Source organism: Podospora anserina, chromosome 7, assembly GCF_000226545.1.
Source record: "Podospora anserina S mat+ genomic DNA chromosome 7, supercontig 1".
NCBI lineage: Eukaryota > Fungi > Ascomycota > Sordariomycetes > Sordariales > Podosporaceae > Podospora > Podospora anserina.
Window position 1 is genome coordinate 997,576 of NW_001914854.1, and position 22,569 is coordinate 1,020,144.

At 53.6% G+C, this 22,569-nt stretch overlaps 6 protein-coding genes across 6 annotated transcripts; 4 read left to right on the top strand and 2 right to left on the bottom strand.

Moving 5' to 3' along the window:
• Positions 1-4,392: 4,392 nt before the first annotated feature.
• On the bottom strand, positions 4,393-5,118 carry PODANS_7_1970 (uncharacterized protein; the record flags this gene model as incomplete). Its single annotated transcript, XM_001907789.1, has 1 exon — positions 4,393-5,118. One exon carries the CDS (start codon positions 5,116-5,118, stop codon positions 4,393-4,395), a length of 726 nt encoding a protein of 241 aa, XP_001907824.1.
• Positions 5,119-9,615: 4,497 nt separating this feature from the next.
• On the top strand, positions 9,616-12,018 carry PODANS_7_1960 (uncharacterized protein; the record flags this gene model as incomplete). The annotated part of the gene is made up of 3 exons (XM_001907790.1): positions 9,616-10,623; positions 10,747-10,811; positions 10,881-12,018. 3 exons carry the CDS (start codon positions 9,616-9,618, stop codon positions 12,016-12,018), a joined length of 2,211 nt encoding a protein of 736 aa, XP_001907825.1.
• Positions 12,019-12,957: 939 nt separating this feature from the next.
• On the top strand, positions 12,958-14,223 carry PODANS_7_1950 (uncharacterized protein; the record flags this gene model as incomplete). Its single annotated transcript, XM_001907791.1, has 1 exon — positions 12,958-14,223. One exon carries the CDS (start codon positions 12,958-12,960, stop codon positions 14,221-14,223), a length of 1,266 nt encoding a protein of 421 aa, XP_001907826.1.
• Positions 14,224-14,958: 735 nt separating this feature from the next.
• On the bottom strand, positions 14,959-17,190 carry PODANS_7_1940 (uncharacterized protein; the record flags this gene model as incomplete). Its single annotated transcript, XM_001907792.1, has 1 exon — positions 14,959-17,190. The coding sequence occupies one exon, from the start codon at positions 17,188-17,190 to the stop codon at positions 14,959-14,961; it is 2,232 nt and encodes a 743-aa protein (XP_001907827.1).
• An 868-nt stretch (positions 17,191-18,058) lies between these two features.
• Positions 18,059-19,601, top strand: PODANS_7_1930 (uncharacterized protein; the record flags this gene model as incomplete). The annotated part of the gene is made up of 2 exons (XM_001907793.1): positions 18,059-18,177; positions 18,233-19,601. 2 exons carry the CDS (start codon positions 18,059-18,061, stop codon positions 19,599-19,601), a joined length of 1,488 nt encoding a protein of 495 aa, XP_001907828.1.
• A 780-nt stretch (positions 19,602-20,381) lies between these two features.
• On the top strand, positions 20,382-22,286 carry PODANS_7_1920 (uncharacterized protein; the record flags this gene model as incomplete). The annotated part of the gene is made up of 1 exon (XM_001907794.1): positions 20,382-22,286. One exon carries the CDS (start codon positions 20,382-20,384, stop codon positions 22,284-22,286), a length of 1,905 nt encoding a protein of 634 aa, XP_001907829.1.
• Positions 22,287-22,569: the final 283 nt, after the last annotated feature.

Here is a 22,569-nt window from a genome sequence, read left to right on the forward strand (position 1 = left end):
GGTGAGATGACTGGATGCCACAAGGAAGAGAGATGAGGTTGCTGCCTGCGAGAACACGTGTTGTGGAACTGGGTACAATGGAGAAAAAACGATGTTGATGGGACGATGTGATGGAGGACAACAGATCGGGGGTGAGGACCCGATGGGGGATGCTGTGTTACGGCTTGCGGGGTGATGCACATCATGCTGCTAGCCGGGAGGGGGATTACACGATAGGGCGTGGGGGGAAATGAAACTCGGATGCCTTATTCCGGATTCTCGGTGACGTGTTGCATTGGTTCGTTGAGCATGTCTGGGTCGGAGAGAAAGCACCCTCACGAGAAAACAGTTGAGACAGCAACAGTAGGTTAAACACAGTAATATTGTAGACCGTACACCTCGAAAGACAATCGTCAGGCCTTTAAATATATTCAAAAGGGCCTATTAACTTACTTTTAAGGCACGGTTAACTCCCATATAACATAGATTGATTCCATTTTTCGTTGTGCCAATTATTTTTTTGTGGGTAGGTGAGAAGAAGTCATGAAGAGGTCGTCAGTTCACTACAAGTCAGAGTCGAACTGAGTGGACGTCAAGATCAGGGGCACATCTTCCTTATCAACCAAACAACTCCCCCAAAAAACCACATGTCACCTCACCTACCACCAGTGGTGGCAAAAATGCGAGAAATCCCCCACGCAGTCATCCCAACATTTAACTCAATCCTTCCCTGTCCCAGAGGGCCATGGGGGAGAGCCCCGGCGCACTCGTGGCATCAATTTATCACTCGGTCTCACAGATCCAAAGTTTCCCCCCTGGAGTTGCCAGGGGAAATTTCGTCATCTACCATGCCAAACAACAAGTGTTGAAGTATCTGTGCGCCGGGTCATGAACAACTGCTAACCCTACGACTTGAACGTAGAAGCTCTGCCGATGTTGCTGCTACCAGTTTGAACGGCTCTAACCCCAAACTTGACAGTGGTTTAGGTTTGAGACTCATTTTCTTTCTTTTTTTGCTTTTTTTTTTTTTTTGCGAGGCTGCGTGCTGACCGTTGCACCAATTGGGGGGGTTCTCTGGTTGCCGGCAGAGCAAGTCGAACTTGGCTGATAAAACGGCAGGCTGGCAGGCAGGCAGGCAGAAAGACAGACATTAGATGATGATGTGCAAAAAAAGAGAGAGCAATATGGAAAGCAGCAGCATGGGACATTTCAACATGTATTTTACTGACGAGATAATATTAAAGATGAAAATGATGACAGTTGTGTGTCTGTGTGACGACAATAGTCAAAAGTTCAGAACCCCCCTGACGATGAGAATGCATTTGACGAGAGGATTTACTTGACGATGAGAATGTATTTGAAGAGGAGCATATACTTGATGACGGGATGGAGGTATGTAATGGGGTATGATGACGGTAAAGGCATACAGCAATAGACCACAATAAAGGCACTTAAAAAGACATCATCAGAAAATAAAAATAAAAAAAGAATGTGAGAAATTCCCATGCAGCCATCCTTCCTCCCCCATACGGGGTAGCCAGTGGGTCGAGAACGACACGGAGGTCAATAGAGGGACTTGCTCCCCCGAGATCTTCAACGATCCCATTGGATATGTTCAAGATCCTGCTCTCTAAAGGAGAGACAGCTGCAAACCCTGCGACTCGAACGCAGGACCGCTGCCTTTGGGGCAGACATGCTAGCAGTTACACCAATCGGGAGTGTTTTCTTTGTTGATGAGAGAGTAGTTGGGCAGTCGCTCGATAAGGCAGCAGGCAGGCAGATATCGGATGGTATATAAGGAAGGAGCAGTATGAAAAGAGCAACATAGGGAACAGTAGCATGAAAAGGAGAAGCCTGAGAAAAAGCAGTAAGGGGAAAAACAGTATGGGGAAAAGTAGTATGGGGAAGTGCTATATAGGGAAAAGAAGCATGAAAAAGAAGCATGGAAAAGAGAAGGATGGAAAAAAGAAGCATGGGGAAATATAACACAGGGGAATACACCTTGGCATATAGCATCTTCAACATACATATTGCTAAGGAGGTAAGGGTGAAGACCTGGGACAAAAGGATAATGGCCGTCTATGTGATAGATAAAAAAAGTCAAAAAATGAGAACCCCCGAGCAGCTACCTCACTGCACCCCCACGGTCATCTTTCTGTTTTTTTCTTTCTTTGAGAGCATATTTGCGGCTTTAGCTTTTCCTCTCTTGTAGAGGAATCGGTTTCGACACGAGCGAAGTTTTTGTTCTTATACCCTCTAAGGGGACCAAGTCTGAGATGCATGCTCAGTTTTTTTTTAGATAGCATGCACCTTCAGATATATACTCCGTTTTGTAAGGAGGGCAAGCCTGTACGTGACCGTGGAAGTGCAACCTCTTATAGCACTTTTGGCTAATAAGAGGGAAATAACTGCAAACCCCACAATTCGAACGTGGGACCTAGCTAACACCCAGGACAGGAAGGTATCTTTTTTGACCTTCCTACCTAATGCTTCGCTAAATGCTTCCAATTACACCAGTTGGGGTTTGTTCTCTGGTTGCCGATTGAACAGGCAAGAGGATGGGATTATAACGAACCTAGAAGACGGGGACTGAAATTGCTCGTTAGGCAAGAGAGACCGGGGTTTGAGTTTGGGAAGGAGATGGCATATGGAGAGGAAGGAACGTAGCGTCATTGCTATGTGGGCCTGTTGAGACGGAATGGGGAAAATATCAAAAGAGCAGATAAAAAACATTGCTACACAGTCCAGGAGTACGAAGATGATAAAGCAATGAAAACGCTGACTTGATAATCATTACCGGGGCAATGCTCAACCAGATAGGCAGCAGCAAACAACATGACGGGTCCCAACTCTCGTGGTAATTGTCGATGACGAACCAGACAACATTTGGAGCTGACAGGCAGCAAAAACATGCCTTCCTACATCCAAAGCACTGCACCATGCCCCATTTACTCATCAGCTGTCAAACAGGGCGCCAGCCGGACAAATTTGGAAAGTGGCCAGGTCAAGATAGAAGAGCAAAAGGTACATGAGCACAAGATGTTGACCTACATCTTTGTCAGTGATGCCTGTAAATCATCACTTACCTCCAACATTATTATCCACCTCCCCGTTTCCCCCGGACCCAACCCCGAAGCCCACCGGCCCCCTCCGGCCGGGCTACCCCCGACTCCCATCCGGAAGACGTGTTTCACCCCGGTTCCTCAACCGACCTCCGCCGGCCTCCACCTCCCACATCCCCACTTAGGGCGTTCAACGGTTTCAGAATGCGTGCTTTACACACCAGGAACCTTGGCTATCGTCAACTGCCGGCCGCTTGCCAGCCGGGGCTGGATGGATAATGCGAGACCAAAGGGCAATAGATCCGGGACCATTGAAGAAGGTGAACAGACCGCTTTTTTGTTATCGGCGACTGATCCAGATGAACTGAGGTCTAGACTTTCGTCAGATGAGGGATAGGGCGATGGAGATGGCAGAGTGGAGGGAATGTTGCTCGGTGAGAGGATGAGGGTTGCATCTGGACGACAGCACACGAGAAGGGCTGGGAGAGGATGTGACGACGCACAAAAATTGTGTAAGAGAGGCAGAGTGGGCGTTTTGGGGGATTGACTTTCCACCTTTGTCACAGCTGCACCTACAGATCTGTATGGCCAGTCCGAACTGTCAGTGTCAGTGTCAGTGTCATCCGAAGCCAAACTCAACCCATCCAACTCCGACAACTCCCATCCTCTCCTCCTCCTCCTCGCATCTTCCTTCGCTTGGATAATACCAATCCTTCCTCCCCTTCGGACCCCGAATCCCCAAAATTCCCTCCTCTGCTGCCGTGTGATGAACCGTGTCCTTCTGCTGTTCCCAAAATCCAACCGCCCACGGCGGCCCGCCACATGTGCCCCAGATTTTCCAATTCACACAGAGTTGGATCCAGGTGGATTCCCCGGAAATTGCGCTCTGGTGATCCTCAACCTGTGATTGGCTGCCGTCCTAGCGAACTGCTAACCCTGGATTCGATAGGAGGAGGTTGCGAAAGCAACATCCGCTCCTGCTGTGGAAATTGACCAGCGCGGCACAGAAGACAACTCACAATTCAGTGGTACACACCACTTCAAAGTGCAAGAAACAGCGCATTTGCTCAAAGTCAAAGCCAACGTCACAACTCTCAAAACAAATCACATTAAGGTCATGTTTCCATATCGTTATGTAGAAAAAGACAGCGCCTTCACTGTGCTCAAAGCTTGTCAAGTGAAAACAGCAAAAAAGCGCTGCCAAAAAAATACAATTAGAAGATTAAATACATAGGTGTGGTATCATCATTATCGCTTGTCAATCCACCTGTTTTCCCACAAAAGAAATTTGCTTTGCTTGCTTGCTGTGATGTCCCCCAAAAATATAACAATACTCTCTCACTTAGCGAGTTTAAGCAAGGAGAGCAAGGACACCGGCAAAGGCGGCGAGGGCAATGCTGCCACCGACGGTGGAGGCACCGGCGGTGAAGACAGGCTGGGGAGGAGTGGTGCCGGAGGGGACGCCACCGGAGGGAACGGCGCCGGAGGGAGCAGGGACGCCGGGGACGCCGGGAGCACCGGGGCCGCCAGTGGGGCAGGGGACCTCGACGGTCTCGTAGATGACGGTGGGGATGACCGTGGTGATGGAGGTGCTGATGGTCTTGATGGAGGTGCCGGGGCACTCAGGAGCAACAGTGACGAAGGTGGGGATGGGAGCGGGCTTGGTGGGCTCCTCGTGGCCGGAGGTGGGGTAGGGAGGGTGCTCGACAGCGGTGGTGTTGGAGTAGTGGTGCGAGCTGGTGGCGATGGGGGTGGGCTCGACGTCGGTGACGGGGCAGACGGTGGTGGAGACGGCGATGGTCTCGGTGACGACGTGGGTGGCATCAGCGGGGCAGTCGGTCACGGTCTCAGCGCAGTCGGTGACGGTGTAGGTCGAGGTGGCGTAGATGGTAGAGGTGGTGATGGGGAAGACGGAGCTGGTGACAACGGTGGCGCTGGCAGGGCAGTCGGTCACCTCAGGGACGCAGGAGGTGACGGTGTAGTACTCAGTAGAGTAGACGGTGGAGTGAGCCTCCTCCGCAACATCCTGGGCAATGGCAGCGCCAGCGAGGGCAACGGCAGCAACGGCGAAACGCATCTTGAAGGTTTGGGGGGGTTGGTTCGTTAAAAACGAGGATAGATGTGAGTGTTGTAGAAGGGGGTTGGTAAAGACCGACTAAAGCTATAGAGCTTAAGAGTTGTTATTAAAGAATGGACGACCGAAGTCAAAGAGCTGGAGACAATTGGCTGTGTGAGCTGAGGAAGGAAAGAGAAAAGAAACAGAAGTTAGGCGGACGGCGGTCATTGTTAAATATCCATCCCCCGGGCACCTCGACTTGCGGTGCACAACATGCGGGAAATTACCGTCAGCGCCGGCTGCCCAATTCGGTGGACGCTAATCCAGGGGCTCGGTGGAGGGAACATTGAAGGCAACATCAACATCCCCGCCGTGGCTGCGGATCCCAGTGGTCCCCTGAGGATGCCCCCTGAGATGCACTGCAGCGACCGACCTTCTCCTTTGCGGAAAGAGACCCGCCGAGTAACAAGCCAGCTACCCCCTATCCAGACAGCACCGAGACAGGGGTCTGCTGTGCTCTCGAAATCTGGGTTGGTCAACGCGAGGCGCTTACAATGTCTTGTGGTCTGCTCATGAATTTGACCAGTGCAACCCTTCTGATTTGGCTAACCAGCGCCTCTCTTCCGCCGGGTTTTCCAATTTCGTCTCTGGCCAGTTCACCGCAAGAGATTCCCCGTTTGCTGCACTCCCTTTAGCAGACCCGGTCATGATCTGATAGTGGATGGGACCGGATACAAAACAAGCGGTCGAGGCGGTGGAGGAAAGGTGGAGAAGCCGGCCTCTCTCCGCATTTTCTGGACCTGGGTGCCCGTTGCCCATGTGCGCCCGTGCTGTAACGGTCGGCCAGAAAACTGCCGCCAACAACGACGCGTGCGGTGAGCCGTGACGGGAGCACACCCACTGCGCTACTGTGCGTTGCGGGGCGCGTATTTGCTTGCTGGATTGCCAGGTGTTCCTCGACGTGGTTTGTTTTGTGTGATGGCAATGCTCAATGCTCCCTCCATCTCGTGGCATTGAAACAACACATGGCCTGGCAAAGTGCTTGCAGGAGGACCTCAGACCTCGAAAATGCTCGATCATGAATTTTCGATGAGTGGCAGCTGACAGCGGTCAGCACAGACGCGGCACTGTCTGAAAGGCAGTGTACGTAGACTGCTTGAATATAACCAGACGCTAATGCAGGTACCATGAGATGCGCGCTTTTGATTCGATGTCTCTTTTCAACACTAATCCCAGGACCCTGCCAAAACAGAAGCGAGATCACAATTTCTGAGCCAACGCCCACCGCCAGAAATTGTGATGAACGCCACAGCTAGGAAAAGATCTCTTTTCCTCTTGGGTCGCACTGCTCTCCGCGCCTGTTTCTTGCCGAGAAGGCTTAATCTCGTGGAACGATCTCTTGGAAGCCGGGAATTTCATGCATCGTCCTTGTGCCCGGAGTTGAGTCCATCGCCTTGTCGTCGTCCGTTGTCGTGGCTGTTCAATGGATCAGCAGTTTCAAGATGCTGCAGAGGGAAGATCTTGTGGTGATATTTCCACATCAATCCGGAGTCGGAGAGTCAGAAGAAGAGTCGGAAGAAGGAGGATGACGTGAGGTTCTCAGTCATCAGAGGAAGGTTTGACAAGATCACCGTTCGTGCCTTGTTTTTCGTACCCGTTCAGCCGTTCCTGCCGTTTACGCCGTTGCCAGATGCAAATTTGTGTTTTCGATATCTCTGGGCACGCACTGGACCAACAAGCCATCAACAGTCTCGGCCCGGCCATTGGAGCGTCATTTTGTGGTGTGCCAATTCTGGCGACATCGTTGCGGAACAGCCTTTCCTGATTTGCTCGCAGTTCAAGATTGGGACTCGGCCCTTTCGCCCAGTCAGAGCCATCGAATCTCAAAATCCCCCATTTCTGTCATTACACCGCAAAAAAGCTTCATCGAGACAATCAAGACATCACCAAGCAATGCAACCCTCATCCTTGTCGTCGACGAGCGGTCAAAGACACCTCGGCGGTCACGCATTTTCTCCCCACAAAAGGAGACAGCCGGGGTGCATCATGCATGAGCACGGCTGCCGATATATCTATCGTGGCGGCCGCTGGTGCAGATCACTGCACCGATCCCATTGCAGCTTGACCGACTCGATGTTGCTAGAGACACAGTCTCACCTCCACGGAGTGATTCGAGACTTGTTGCGCCTCGCAGACGACGATACCTGACGACCAGCTGAACTGGAGCAGAGCCAGTGGCTGAAAGGGACAGCACATGACACATTCCAGCATGCTTCCGGAGCCTTCATCTGGATCTTCTGGCCAACTCCCCTCCATGGATCTGGATATCAGTTGCAAAGACTTGGGGAAGCTCGTTGGCCCCCTCGATGGCGGATCAAACTTGTCGGCCGAACTCATGCTTCGACCTCGTCTATCACTGAGTTTGTGCGACATACGGACCCCGGCATCATTAGGCTTTTTTCTTGTTGCTGTTTCGGCAGAGGCGCAAGTGCACTTCGTGTCATCGATTCTCTTTGGGCTTCTTATACAGTCATCAACTCACCTCAGGAGCGGTCCTTCAAGTGAAGATCAGGTGCCTTGGCACTCTGGAAGATGCAGAGAGCAATCTGTTCATAAAGCATTTTGGGCTCACAGTATTGACAACTATACAGTACGGCGTCACCGAGACTGACAGAGGGGCTTTCTGGGATAATTCACAGCAAACGAGGCGATGCAGACCAAATGGACGACCAACAGGAGCGATTGCGATCTGGACCGTATTCAGTGACCAGCGACAAGCTGTGTTCATCATCACGACACAGCAAAGCGGCAACGTCCGAGAAGGCTTTCCGGACCCGGTGTGGATTCACGGTGTGGCGGTGCTAATGGCGGTCGGGCTTGCAAAAGGAAGATACCTAGGAGAGACCGGGGCCGGACCCGTTACTGGGTCGGAAGCGGCTCTTCGCCGGGGAGGGACAAGAATCACGACTTGTGCACCAATGCGGGCAGCTGCATGTCCCACAAGTCAGCTGAATTTCTTGGGAGACCACAAGGCAGTTCGGCAGGCTGAAATCATCAACGAAACCGACCACTCACCATCCACCATCACCAAACCCTGCGGCATTTTATTGGGGCTCTTGTTCAACACAGCCTCGGCCTCATAAACCGGCCGCTTTTGGGCTGTGGCTGTCGGGTTCATACGGTTCAAATCCAAGGCGGATGAATTGGCTCATTGCACCGCCAGCGACGAATCACAGGAAGTGATCAGTGCTTCCTAGCTGCATCCCTCTCTCAAAGTCGCATCGCACTGCAGCGTCAGCACTATTTGACTAAGCAGCAGGAGACAGTCAACTGAGGACGTTTGGTTGTTGGGGGCCAAATTCAAAGTGTCCAAGTGGAACCGGGCAGGACTCAAAGGACTTGGAGACATCTCAGTGGTCCACGATTGGTATGATGCATTTGATGCTCTGTGATTGGATGCAAAGCGTGAAGGTCCGTGCAGCCGACGAGGCCTCTTGGCTTCCTGGGGGCCCAAAGACCGAATCAACGGTGCGGTCCTTGCCTGGGCCCTGCCGGAGCCCCAAAGCCCTACCGGACGAACAGGAAACAAACAGTGGGGCCCCGGCCGATGAGTCGTTGCAGCAGAGCGGCTGCGCATTCAATGCGCAGCAGAATGGTGGGATGCAGGACAAACCAACGACATTTCTAGGCAGAAAAGCTCATCGACATTGCGACAAAACATGAATGGCGGCCGCCCTCTTGCTCGGGGAAGGGCGGTCGTCATTTCTCCACTGTATGCTGGGTATGTCTGATTGACATTGAAACTGGCATTATCATCAGTTGGCTGTAGCTTGGCTACGGGGAAAACTGCACAAGCATCGAGCGGTCGTACATGCATCTCGACGAGGCTGTGGCTATCCGCATCCTTGTCCTCACAGCATATTCTCCCTCTTCCCTCCCTTCCGCTGCATGCAGCCGGTGACGTCCACTTGGTGTCCTCAGTTCTAGGGTTCCATCGTCTGTCTTGTACATTTGGTATAAATGCCCCAGATGCCTGGCTTCCCCAGGGTGACCCCCATCCTATCCCCATAAGGCTGCTGGCTGCCTGCAGGTTTCCTTAGACGTTGAGCGCGGACCACACTTTAGCGACTTACACACCCACAGACGCCTCACTCCTACTTTCGCCGCATAACCTGACCACTCCCCCCTTCCCCGTCCTCCCCCTTCCCCTCCCCCTCCCCCGCAATTGGAGTCATCCTTTTTTACACCCGAGTGTCTTGAGATTGAGACCGACCCTCTTTCTTTTTCTCTTTCTCTTCCCTCTCGCCTTTCCATCTACATACTTGACCGGTACTGGTGAGTTGCTCCCCTCCATCATTGTCAATGCTGCTGCCCAAGTGTAATGAATAGCCTGGCTTGACCTCGACTGACCACCCATCATTCTGTAGCTGTGTCGAGTATTGCATAGCTACTTGTCTAACTATATAACATCCTTATCCTGGCGCTGGCAAGTCCTTGAAGCTATTCCGATCTTCTGGTATGGCCTCCCAGATTAACGCCGCCGGCGTCGCCTCGACACCACCACATGTCTGCTACCACTGCAAAAAGTCCTTCGCGCGCCACTGTGATCTCAACAAGCACGCAAAGTCCCACAGCAGACCATACAAGTGCCTGTACACAAACTGCAAGTATCACGAGCACGGCTGGCCAACCGCCAAGGAGCTGGAACGACATGTCAATGACAAGCACTCGCCATCTCCGAGAACCTTTGCGTGCCTGTACCAGCCATGCCCATACCGGTCAAAACGGGAATCGAACTGCAAACAACACATGGAGAAAGCCCACAAGTGGAAGTATGTGAGGAGCAAGTCAAACGGCAAGCGACTACCGACCACAGGCCAGTCCGATATCGTCTACCGTCTGAAGACCGATGAAGCCACTCTTGGGGTCCGGAACTTTGGCCCAAGTCCCATCTCACCGCAGCCGCCATTAATACCACCACGTGGCCAGGATTTCGTTCTTTACGACGACGACCAGCAAGAAGATGCCTTTGGCGAGGAGGACGACGAGGCTTATTCTGGGTTCCAGGATCCGGAAGGATTCCAGTCTTACCTCCCATGGAACTCCCCAAATACTCGCGTCCGGCAAGCCGAGTCCGTGATCGATACCTGCAACGATACTCTCGAGAGGCCGCTGGGCTCAGAGTTCTACGGCAGCGGACTTCTGGATCCAAGACTTGCATCTTATCAAACGCCTCCAGGCTCGGAGTCTCATCGCACCCCTGATACGCCCTGCCTTGATATTGCGGCTGCGATCAAAGTCGAGTCTCCAACCGTCACAATGGACTTCTTTTCGCCACCAAAACGGAAATATGAGGCTGTCGATGGGTCATCGCAAGAGTCGAAGCCTACCACCAACGCAACCCGTGGAGCTTCAAATCCCAGAGCGCACCGCGCAACTTCCGGTCCAGCCAAGAGCACTCTCAACCGCAGAGACAGCTTTGATGAAGACGGCCACCGCCCAACTAAGAAGGCAAGGCAAATGCCCGTGGAGGATTTCAGCGACACGAGCATGCCGGATATCTTTCGATTTGCCCACCCCACTATCTAGTATGTGTTGAGCTTCGGTCCCGCACGCAGAAAACGTCTGCTAACATCCTGTTTCAAAAGTGACAGAGACCAGAAGGAGACGTATTCCCCATGCCACACAGTTCACAGGGATATTTCCACTCTGGTGTGAGTAAGCCCATGTCCAGCATAGTCCCAGACTCCGTTAACACTGGTGGGTAGACGACATCTGAGCAGGCCGGCGCATCGTTTCAAGGTCACCGATCGGTTCATTTCATCCTTTGATCAAGACGAGAACTTTCGTCATCCGAGAGTTGGTGTTTGCCGTTGGTGCTGGTTGACATTTACGGACCGATCCGAATTCGCGGACCATGTCTCAAATCCGTGCGAAAAGGTCTCTAAAGGGAAGCGAGAGAAGTGGAGGGTTCTTTTGAACAGCTTCACTCCCCTGGTTGATCTGCCGGTCCATACACAGTCAACTTTCGACGTGGTTCGGGAAAGCGAGGAGGATGGTTGGGATCGGCTGTCGAGAGGGCTGGAACAGTCGCCAGAGGTTGATGGTAGCACTTGTGCTCCGGAGACATCTCCGGCTTTGGTCTACCCAACCACTCATGGAGAATTTGTCTCCATGACGGAACACCAAAGGCTCCTAAAGGAGCATCAAGCACTCCAGGAGAAGCATCGTCAACTACTTGGCCAGGTCACACAGGCCATGTACGCCCAGCAGGTCTGCGACAACGCCAGGACCCAGTCTCTTGATGCTCGGGACAACATGCTCCTCGCAGCCATGTCGCGAGAGGCTCACAAGGGGTCGGCCCTGGCTCATCAACAACGCAAACTTTCGGACCGGGACAATCTCGTGCAGCACATGGACTCTCAATCCACGGATGTTGACGTCCAGGGCTTTCTGGAAGAAGTCGAGAGCGCCCACAAGGGCCTGTCGAGGCAAGATTCTGGCTTGAGCACCACATCCCGCTCGACCATCCACCACGTCCCGCCAAGCCCACCGGTCAAGTCTCTCGACTACGTTGATGACGACCAGCAAAATGCGGCTCATGGCTCCGGCAGCCAAAACGCCAGGAAGCAGCCTACGTCTCATGCCGACTCGGGCTACGCAACAGAAGGCAGACGCGGCAGCCTCGCCGAGCTGGGCCTGTCTACCGTTGCGGGGGTGGCCACGTCAGCAATGATGCATCACCCTCACCACTCCATGACGACGGCAACGACGACCGATGATACGTTTATGAAGGATATGTTTATGAGCACCGGTCATGAGGAGGAGCAGCATTCGCAAGAGCAGGCTCAGCATCATCTTCTTGATACTAGCTTGACGGACCCTTTTCTTGACTATGGATTTCTTCGGCGAGCCAGTTAGAGGCTGATTTGGAGTTTGGTTTTCCTATCTAAAGTCATTTCCTTTTAGTATTTTCTTTTCATCCATCTAGAAACACATCTAGATTTGTGGGTTTTCTTTTTTTTTTCTTCTTTTTTTCTTTTTGGTTTATCTGGGCGGCTTTTCTGTCACTTTTGATAAACATTTGGGTAGCGATTAGCGGGTAGCGGGATCTCCTCTTTCTCTAGTCCGTCGGGTACGGTATTTCCTCTCTCTTAAAATCACGGGTTTATGTGATATGGTTTATGGGTTGGTTGTCATGGGATATATGTACTTTATGTAAGGACAGGGGGTGGCAAAGATGTCGGGGATTGGTATACATCAAGGCTCACAGCTACATATATCAAGGAACAATCCCCCCCAAAAACACGGCAACAAAACAGACATTGAGTGGTGTATAGATTCCCAACTCTGTTTCTTTTTGGTTTTGTATACGTTGGACAAGAGAGAGAGAGTTATGCATATCTTTGTCATACCGTACACTGCAGAATATGACGGATAGCTTAGTTTGACAAACTAACACAAGGAAATAAATAAACAAGATATCATCTGCCGAGTTTTCTTCCTGGCGGTCCTTCAGTTCAGAATGTCGAGTTTGAATTTATATCAATGTCTCATTGGTTAGATGGGTGAATCCTTCCATAAGGCAACTTTTGCCAAGAGAGAATGGAGTTTACGGCAGGGGCAACCCCTGTCTGGTTCCGGCAGCGCCAAGACATGGGATTCAACCTCGCCTTGACTTGACGCGGCCGTGATCGTGCTTTGCGACAACTTCAACTTTTACTCAGTTTTGGTCATTTTTTGCGTTTATCGCCATACATTTGCCGTATTATTTGTTGCATACCATCATCAGTGATACACTAATCATGCCCTCCTAACCCTTTCTTGTTTATATATTCCCCCCCCATCCCCCCCCGAAAAATGAACCTCACGATCCCCCGCCTAAACCTCCTCTTCCTCCTCGTCTGGCTCCTCCTCCTTTTCATCTCGTACCTCAACTCCTACGACGACCCCTCCTCCATCTTTTATTCCGAAACCGCATCCTACACCCCTCGGCACAGCAAACTCCTCTCTCACCAAGCCGATTTATACCTCGCCAACCCGCCCCCTAGACCTCCTCCCCCCTCCGACGAAAACGACAACAAATTCCTCTGCATCGGCATCCCCTCCATAAACCGCACCACCCAGTCCTTCCTCAAGCACACAATCGGCACCCTCCTCCTCCCCCTCTCCCCCGCCCAGCGTTCGTCGGTCCACTTGGTTGTCTTGCTAGCCGACCGTCCAGCGGAAAAACACAGCGCGTATGGGGAGGGGTGGTTGGAGAAGGTTGTTGATGAGGTTCTCATTTACGATGACCCGCCACCTTCTGAGGGGGGGGTATACAAAAAGGTGCCGTTTGAGCTTGTGGACGGCCGAGAAAGGGGGAAGACGAGGGTTGAAAACATGAGGTTGGATCACTCCCTGTTGGTGGAGACTTGCATGAACCAGGGGAGTGAGTATTTTGCCTTGGTGGAGGATGATGTTGTCGCTTCAGGGGATTGGCTGACCCGACTGAACAAAGGGTTGGGGTTTCTGGAGGGGAGGAAAGGGGAGGAAGAGTGGTTGTATCTGAGGTTGTTTCACTCGGAACTGTTGATGGGTTGGAATAGTGAGGAGTGGAGGACGTACCTCGGTTGGTCGTGCACAGTCTACGCGATTGTGCTCATCTCGTTTTTGGTGCTACGATCAAAAAGGTGGTTGTGTTTTGGGAGGTTGGGGAGGCAGAACGCGGATGTGTTTCGGTATGCGACTGCGATGGTGTTTGGTCTTTGGCTGCCGGCGTTGATTGCGCTGTGGTTTCTTTCTGGGAGGATTTCGACAAGTAGGATCAACCCTTTCTCTTGGACGTCGCACGGGGTGAGGGAGATGATGAACTATGGGTGTTGCGCGCAGGGGCTGGTGTTCCCTAGGAGGCAGCTCCCTGGGGTTCTTAAGCTAATGAGGTACCCACCTTATCGGTTTCCGGGGGATATGATACTGGAGGGGTACGCGGGGGATCACGGGCTCAGAAAGTGGGCGTTGGATCCGAGTGTGCTTCAGCATGTGGGCTTTACCGAGAGCTCGGCCGGGCCGAGGAGGGCGGAGGTGTGGAACTTTAGTTTTGAGAGGTTGACTCCAAAGACGACGGGTTGGGGGTGGGGAGGTTAGGAGATTCTCTCTGCTTTGATCCGTCGGGGTTGGGTGTGGCGTTTGTGGGTGTGTTTTAGTACGACGTTAATGATCATAATATTTGGATACCTTACTACTGTTGCAAAGCATCGAACGTGCAAAGTGGGACGACGGTGACAACAGTGACCACGGTGACGACGATGTGGTGGTCAACAAAAAGCCAACAATGGTGGCGGGACGATGCCGATGACAGCAGCCAACAGCGCGATTACACCTTAGATACCCCAGGTCTGCACCAGCTTTCAGCGAAGTAACTGACGTAGTCTATGTCAGGATCTCTAGCTCAGTGGTCAGTCAGTATCTGACTGCAACCGACTGGCCATCGGTTGCCAAAAAGAGAACATCCACCAGAGCTCTTCGCTTTAGGTAGTGGGTTCGAGTCCCTACTCCAAACCCTTTTTTACATTTATCTTTCCTGTTTTACTTTTCTTTGGCTGGCAGTGTTGCTCCTCTGCACCTGCGACCTGGGACAGGGAGATGAGATAAAATGGGCCAAGTACACACAGGTCCAACCAGGTATTAATGAAGCTAACCTCATGATGAATTTAATAGTATCCTATCTGTCGTTGTGAATCTTCTCTATAAGCTTTCGACTTGTCAACCTAATCTGAACAAACCAGCAACCACTGATTTTCCCAACACCAGACACCTGTAACGCCACATGATGCTGCCGCCCACTGCAATGCTATTGAAAAACACAAAACCAAGCATCAATCACAGTCTAATCCTCCCCTGCCCACCACCGCTGCTGCTACTCCCATCACCACCGCCACCAAACCACCTCCTGATATCTCCTCCACCCTTGCCACTACCGCCCCCGTTATCATCCCCACCCATCCACTTTGGTTTCTTGATCCCCTCCCCAAACCCCTTGAACCAATCGGGTGTGTCAAACGTGTCAATCGTGTTCTTCATCCTATGCCCCAGCGCCTCGAAGAAGTTTTCGTCATCTCCGTCATTGCTCAGCGTCACCTGCCCCCTGTCCCTCCCTACCCGGCGAGCAGAAGTATTGGCCTGATGTCTACTCCCACCACCTCCCGAAGTAGGAGAGGTAGCAAAAGGCGTAGTCGGCGCCCTCGCCGAGCTACCAGTCGACGACCTCGGGATCGACAAAATTGGCCCACCCCTCCTGCCGCCACCACCATTCGTCGATGAGCCCAGCTCTGCCCTCCTGTTATTCCTCACCGACGCCGAAGTCCCATTCAGCTCCCTCTCAATCAGATCCCTCCCTTCCCTCCAAGAGCCCGTACCATAAAACCTCTCCTCCTCCCCCTCTCCATCATCTTCATCCTCCCCACCCATGCCAAACGCAGCCCCAAACCCAAACATGGTCTGCACTTTGCCGTACAGCCCAAACAAGGTCGCAAAAACAGGCAACAGAATAAACGCCGGGAACAGATAGTTGAACCACTCCCCCAGCGGCGTCAAATCAATCAGCTTGCCCAAAAACCCATAAAACACCGTGTCCTTGTAGAGCGCGCTCCCCAAAAACGTCATAAAGTTGTAACTCAACGGCACGCTCAACCTCGCCACCTGGCTGGCATACCAGAACGCGCTCTCCGGCGCCGTGTTCCTCTTGACCAACGCCCTCCCCCTCCAGACCTTGACCTCCGTAATCGAAATCAACGCCGCGGCACACATGTACAGCAGCCAAAACGCCGCGATCGCCTGCCCCGCCAACCCAACCTGTCCTCCGCTCTCTCCCAGAGGATCGTGATGAATAACCGTATACCGAATCACCGACAGACTCGGAAACAAATCCTTGACCAACTCAGACCAAACAATGCAAACAGACGCCAACCCCAAAACCCCACCCAGCGCCATCCTCAAGTACGGCGCAACATGATAATGAAACAGGTATCTGGTGTAAGGAGTAAACAAGCTCGCCCTCTCCCACAAGCTCGTCGACCCCGCCGTTCTCGTCCCCTTCCCAAAATCCAACCTCTTGCTCCCCGCCGAGTCCAGAATCGCCTGCGTCCTCACCACCTCCTCCAACAGCCTATTCCACTCACTCCCATACCTCGACCTCGCATGCCTCGCCCTGACCAAATCCCTCGTCAGCTCCGCCAGCCACTTCTCCGTAATCACATTCGGCAGCCCCCTCTCATTCCCCGTCCCCCTAACCGCCCGTCTAGCATTGCTCGGAGTCATCTGCGCCTCCAGACTGACCATATCAACCAACTCCTCAATCCAATCCCTAAACAACTCCGCGCTCCCCCCTTTACGCCGTCCCAACTCCCCAACCTGCAGTTCCAAATCCTCAAGCTCCATCTCCGCATCCTCCATCTTTTCGTATATCCTCGGCGCGTGGCACTGCAGCCTCCTCAACCTCCCACTCACATCAGCCGACCTAAACAGCCGCCTCGGTATCGACACCAACCCGTGACCCATGAGGTAGATGGCAAGAATCAAACCCCAGCAGTACGCCAGCGCCATGATCGTGCCCTTGAGACTGGCGTCGAACTTCCCGTAGGACCAGAGGACATAGACAAACCCCAACAGCCCTGACCCAAAGACGACGGCATAGTACTGCGCGTTTGCGCGGAGGGAGTCGAGGACCTTGGCTTTCGGCTCGCGGAAGCCAGAGTCGGAGTACTCGGCCAGGATGGGGAGGATGAACCACGTGAGCGCAAAGGTGAGCCAGTAGGTGATTCGCCAGCCTACGCGGAGGGCGGCGGGTGGGAGCCAGATTCCTTTTGGGATGGGGGAAGAGGATGATGAGTCGAGGGGGGAGGCGAGGTCGATTGGGACGAGGAGGCCGATGGAGGCGGGAAGGAAGAGGGCGAAGAAGACGGGGAGGAGGAGGTAGGCGGGGGTTGTGCGGAGGGGGAGGTAGTGGCGGAGGATGAGGAGGACTGTGATGGAGATGAGGAGGAGGGAGAGGAGGGAGAAGGTTTCGGAGAGGACGGGGGAGGGGGAGGGGGCTGCTGTCGAGGTCGTGATCATCGTGGGTGGTGGTGGAGGTGGGTGGGCATAGTCGATTTGTGGTGGTGGATCTGGTGAGTATCGAGTGTACCGCAGAGGTGAATGGCTGTGTCTGATAAACGCGCAATCTCGATATCGAAATTCGATGGTTGGGCAAGGCAAACTTTGGGTCGCCGTTGAAGGGTCCAAGGGCTGGCTGGGACCAGGACATGGACGATTATGTCACACCACCGCGGGAAGGCAGGGATTAGATAGCGGTTGGCCCACTGGGCAGCGTCTATCTTTAGCGCGCTTTAATTGGGGCGGCCGGCTGATAAGCTGATAAACCCCTCAGCCGAGGGGGGCCGGGATATCGCCCGTTCTCGTTGCCCGTTACTAACCACAGAGCCAACTCGACGACACCTCCAACTGTCGTGGTCTATAAGTCGTTGGAGAAATGTATTACCATTACTCTATGTTATGTAGCATTCCCAGATGATATGCAGGGTCACGGTGTTATCTGCAGCCATCTCAAAAGGGTAATAAAGTCCCCACGATCCAAGTAAGGCAAGTGGTTTGACACATTCGACCCAAGACAGGCAGATCCATCCGGATCCGTGACGTTTCTCCATCCAACAGACAAGAACCTTTCCCCGTGTTCCACCCCGCCTTTGTGCCACGGCTTATCAGGTTGTCTACTTGCAGCAGCTTGCAGAAGGAGAGGAGGGGTCGTAAGTGAGTTGAGGCGAGGAAGGAAACAGAGATACATAAAATGGCAGTGTTCTCATCGCCGAGGGTGCTGTGTGCCCCTTCCCGGACACCACCACTGTTGTCTCTCTCTTTGAGAAGCCACAAGCCCACCACTTTGAGACCACGATACTTTTCCTTGTCTACACATCTCAGAACCAAGATGGAGGTGGAACTCACAGCTCCCAACGGCAGGAAGTGGACTCAGCCATTGGGTCTCTTCATCAACAATGAGTTTGTCAAGAGCAGCAATGAGCAGAAGCTTGCTTCCATCAACCCCACGTGCGTCCGTTTTTCATGAGAGGTCACTCATTCCTGTTACTGATACCCACCGTAGAACCGAGGAGGAGATCTGCTCCGTCTACGCTGCCACATCTGATGACATCGACACAGCCGTAGCAGCAGCCCGCAAGGCCTTCAAGGACCCCTCATGGAAGTCTCTCAGTGGCACCGAGCGCGGTGCCCTCATGCTCAAGCTCGCCGACCTAGTCTCCCAACACGCCGAGACCCTCGCCACCATTGAGTGCCTCGACAACGGCAAACCATACACCACAGCCCTCGCTGAGAACGTCCCCGAAGTCGTCAATGTATTCCGATACTACGGCGGCTACGCCGATAAGAACTTTGGCCAAGTCATCGACGTCGGCCCCGCCAAATTCGCCTACACCGTCAAGGAGCCCTTGGGTGTATGCGGCCAAATCATCCCCTGGAACTACCCCCTCGACATGGCCGCCTGGAAGCTCGGCCCAGCCCTCTGCTGCGGCAACACCGTCGTCCTGAAGCTCGCCGAGCAAACCCCCCTCTCCATGCTCTACCTCGCCAAGCTCATCAAAGAAGCCGGCTTCCCTCCCGGCGTGGTCAACATCATCAACGGCCACGGCCGCGAAGCCGGCGCCGCTCTCGTCCAACACCCCCAGGTCGACAAGATCGCTTTCACGGGCAGCACCGCCACCGGCAAGGAGATCATGAAGATGGCCTCGGCCACCATGAAGAACATCACGCTCGAGACGGGCGGCAAGTCCCCTCTCATCGTCTTTGAGGACGCCGACCTCGACCTTGCCGCGACGTGGTCCCACATCGGCATCATGAGCAACCAAGGTCAGATCTGCACCGCCACGTCCCGCATCCTCGTCCACGAGGGCATCTATGACAAGTTCACCGAGGCGTTCAGGGCCAAGATTCAAGAAATTTCGGTGCTGGGCGACCCCTTTGAAGAAACCACCTTTCAAGGACCCCAAGTCACGAAACAGCAATACGAGCGCGTTTTGTCATACATCGACATTGGCAAAGAAGAAGGTGCCACTGTTTTCCTCGGCGGTGAAGCTGCTCCTCAAAGGGGCAAGGGGTTCTTTATTGCTCCTACGGTGTTCACCAATGTGAAGCCGACGATGAGGATCTACCGCGAGGAGATCTTTGGTCCTTGCGTGGCGATTGCTTCGTTCAAGACGGAGGAGGAGGCGGTTGAGATGGCTAATGATAGCACTTATGGGCTTGGGTCGGCGATTTTCACGAGGGACTTGAACAGGGCGCACAGGGTGGCGAGGGAGATCGAGGCGGGGATGGTGTGGATTAATAGCAGTAATGATTCTGATTTCAGGATCCCGTTTGGGGGGGTGAAGCAGAGTGGGATTGGGAGGGAGCTGGGGGAGGCGGGGTTGGCGCCGTATTGTAATGTAAAGGCTATTCATGTGAATATGGCGGCGTAGAGGTAGAGGGGATGGGATGGTTGTGGTTATTTGCTGGCGATGAGCGCGAGCGTGGTGTAACTACCTTGGGTTGAATGAATGAATATCTGAAGTGTCCCTCCCATGTTGGTGTTGAGGGATAAGCAATTGGTGTGAACAAAGTGTGTGAAAGGTTTGGCCATGCTGTCAGTTGATCCCAGGCATTGAAGTTTTATGTGATTACAGGACATTTATGATTTATTATCTGTAGAGGCATCGGAAAACGAGTCGCTACACTTTCCCCATAACTCCAGAATTTGTTGGAGACTTGTTGGAGTTGATGCATGAAAAGAGATCGGCCCGACGTCATCCCCAGCGTTCCATGGTGCTGGGGTGAGCTTGACCCCTGTCATACTGCCAAGCTCAGCTGAAAGCGGGCCGTGATTGGCTGGAGCCCAAGACAAGCAAAAACCCGGGGTTCCACCTCACGACTTTTGGGCCGGCCAGACTTTCTGGGTAGGGCCGTCATCCAGCACTGTCTCCACGTGTCGCATTCGACAATCCTCGAGATATCTATTCCCATTCCCGTCTTACAAAAGCACTTGCATAGCCCTGTGTGTTTCTGCTCTGTCCGTCCTGTCACAGAGATCTTCTGACAGGTTCCACTGCTTTTGGCCTTACGCGCGCGCGCAGGCACCCGTCTCGAATCTTTCGTCCTCGCTGAGCTCTCCAAACTTCGAACCGCAGACCCCCCCTGTTCAGGCCCAACCACCACCATTTTCTCTAGGCTCGCACAATCGCATCGTACATCCACACGCCCCAATGGCGCCCCTGATCCCCTCGGCCGAGATCCGGCTCTCCTACCCTCTGTACGCCCTCGACTTCGACCCTCAAGATGCCAACAGACTGGTCGTTGGTGGCGGAGGAGGGGCAGGCGGAACGGGAGTAGGAAACCAGATCAGCGTCCTCGACACGTCGACAAAGGAAGCCCTTCAGGTCGTCTCCGAAATCGAACTCAGTCGCGCGGAAGACAGCGTCAACACTATTGCCGTGGGCCCGCGCAAGAAGAATTCAGTTCCGGTGTATGCTGGCATCAACTCGAGCGAGGATGACATCAAGAAGGGGAAGAATGAACACTTTAGGGTATTCTCTGCCGATCTACCGTCAAAGACCAAGGCTGCTGCTGGAGGACCAAAGATCACTGAGGTGTCGAGGTCTTCGTTCTTTACGACAAAAGATACCGAGGCTTATCAGAGGGTTTTGAGGATATCACAGCCGTACGAGGGGGTGAAGCAGATTGGAGCTGCCGCGACGGGTGTCTACCGGGCTGCGAAGGACCCGCAAATTGCCATCTTTGATATTCCCTCTGCGAGCGGAAGCAACACGGCGCCAAAGTTGAGGGGGAACCTGGAGTTGGTCAAGGAGGCGATGGACTTGGACATCATCCAGATCAGCGGCGACGGATACCAACTTGTCTACTGCGACGACTACGACATCCACACGCTTGACATCAGCAACAAGGGTGACTCCAAAGACTTGCACACCGTCTGGACCATGCCACACGACGAGTCAATGGGTGCCAAAGCCCGGCCTTCCTTCAGGTCGATCCGTTACCTCACGCCCACCTTTGTCCTCTGCGTCGCCAACCTTCCCCAAGCAGGCGGTTCCGTCCTCCAGGGCTTCCGTCTCCCCAACCCAGCCGACGTTGGCAAGGAAGGAAAAGAAGGAAAAGCCCGCCTCGCGCTCTCGGTTCACCTCCCCAAAAACGTCCGCCGCGGCACCGGTCTGGCGGTCCGCAACCTTTCCCCTCCCGCAAGCCCCTCCCAAGAACAGGGCGACGCCCAGTTTGTCATCGCCGTCACGGGACAGGATAGCTCCATCACCCTCTACACCCTTGAACACCAGGCTCTCGCCGGTTTGACGCTGATTGCCAACTGCCACATCATCACCACCCTCAAAGAAGTCCACCCCGGTCCGATCTCTGGCCTGGCCTTTTCGACCTTTGTGCCCCCAGCATCGGGCTCAAAGGTGCCCGCTACGGTTAAGCTAGCGTCGATTGGCTCGCTGGGGAACACGTGCGTGGTTCACACCATCCCGCTCAAGAAGCTGCCCTCGTCTACTACGGTCTCTTCTAGTGTGAAGTCGCTCGTGCCAGCGAGGTATGTTGTCGCACTAAAGTCGCACGGCCCAGGACACAAGGGGTTCTTGTCGTTTATTGCCATCTCTGCCATTGTCATTGCTTTGTTGGCGCAGGCGCTGATGGAGATTAATGGCCTTGCGCCGCCGTATTTGGGGACGAAGAATGTTGTTCCTGCGAGCTGGCAGGCGCCGTATATGAAGGGTTTGCGGGAGGAGCAGGGGAGGCTCAAAAAGGAAGGGGGGGGGCAGTTGGCGGATATTTTGGGGCAGCCTAGGGAGGGGGTACCGAGGGTGGTGATTAAGCAGCAGGGGGAGTGGGATTCGGCCATGGCGGAGGGGGCCGGGGCGGTGAAGATGGTGCTCAAGCAGGAGGAGGGGAGTGGGGAGGTGAAGATGGTGGAGGAGGAGAAGTTGGGGGAAGGGGAAAAGGGGAAAGAATGGGAGGAGCTGCCGGTGGAGCAGCAGGAGTTGTGGAAGAAGGCGCTCAAGAAGGCGGGGCATTGGGGGGAGGATGTAGGGGAGGCGGTCTTTAAGGGGGTGTTGTTTGGGGAGATTGGGGGGTTGGTGGGGGCTTTTGTTAGGGGGTAGGGACTTTGATGATTGATTTGCCTGGATGGGTAGAGAGCTGAGGAGGAAGTGGAGAGAGTGGGAGAGTGAGGTTGAGTATAGAGCAGACGATTGAAACACCGGAGCTGAAGATGAAGGGGGAAGAGCTGAGGAGTTATAACGGGAGGCTGAGATGAGTTCTAATGTTGGGAGCGGGATCAATGCCTCGATGTATGTGATATGAAGAGAAGGCAAACAGTAGTGGTGATGGAAAAAGAGTATATTCAATACGGGTTTTTCTCTCTTCGTGGAATGGGCGATGCAT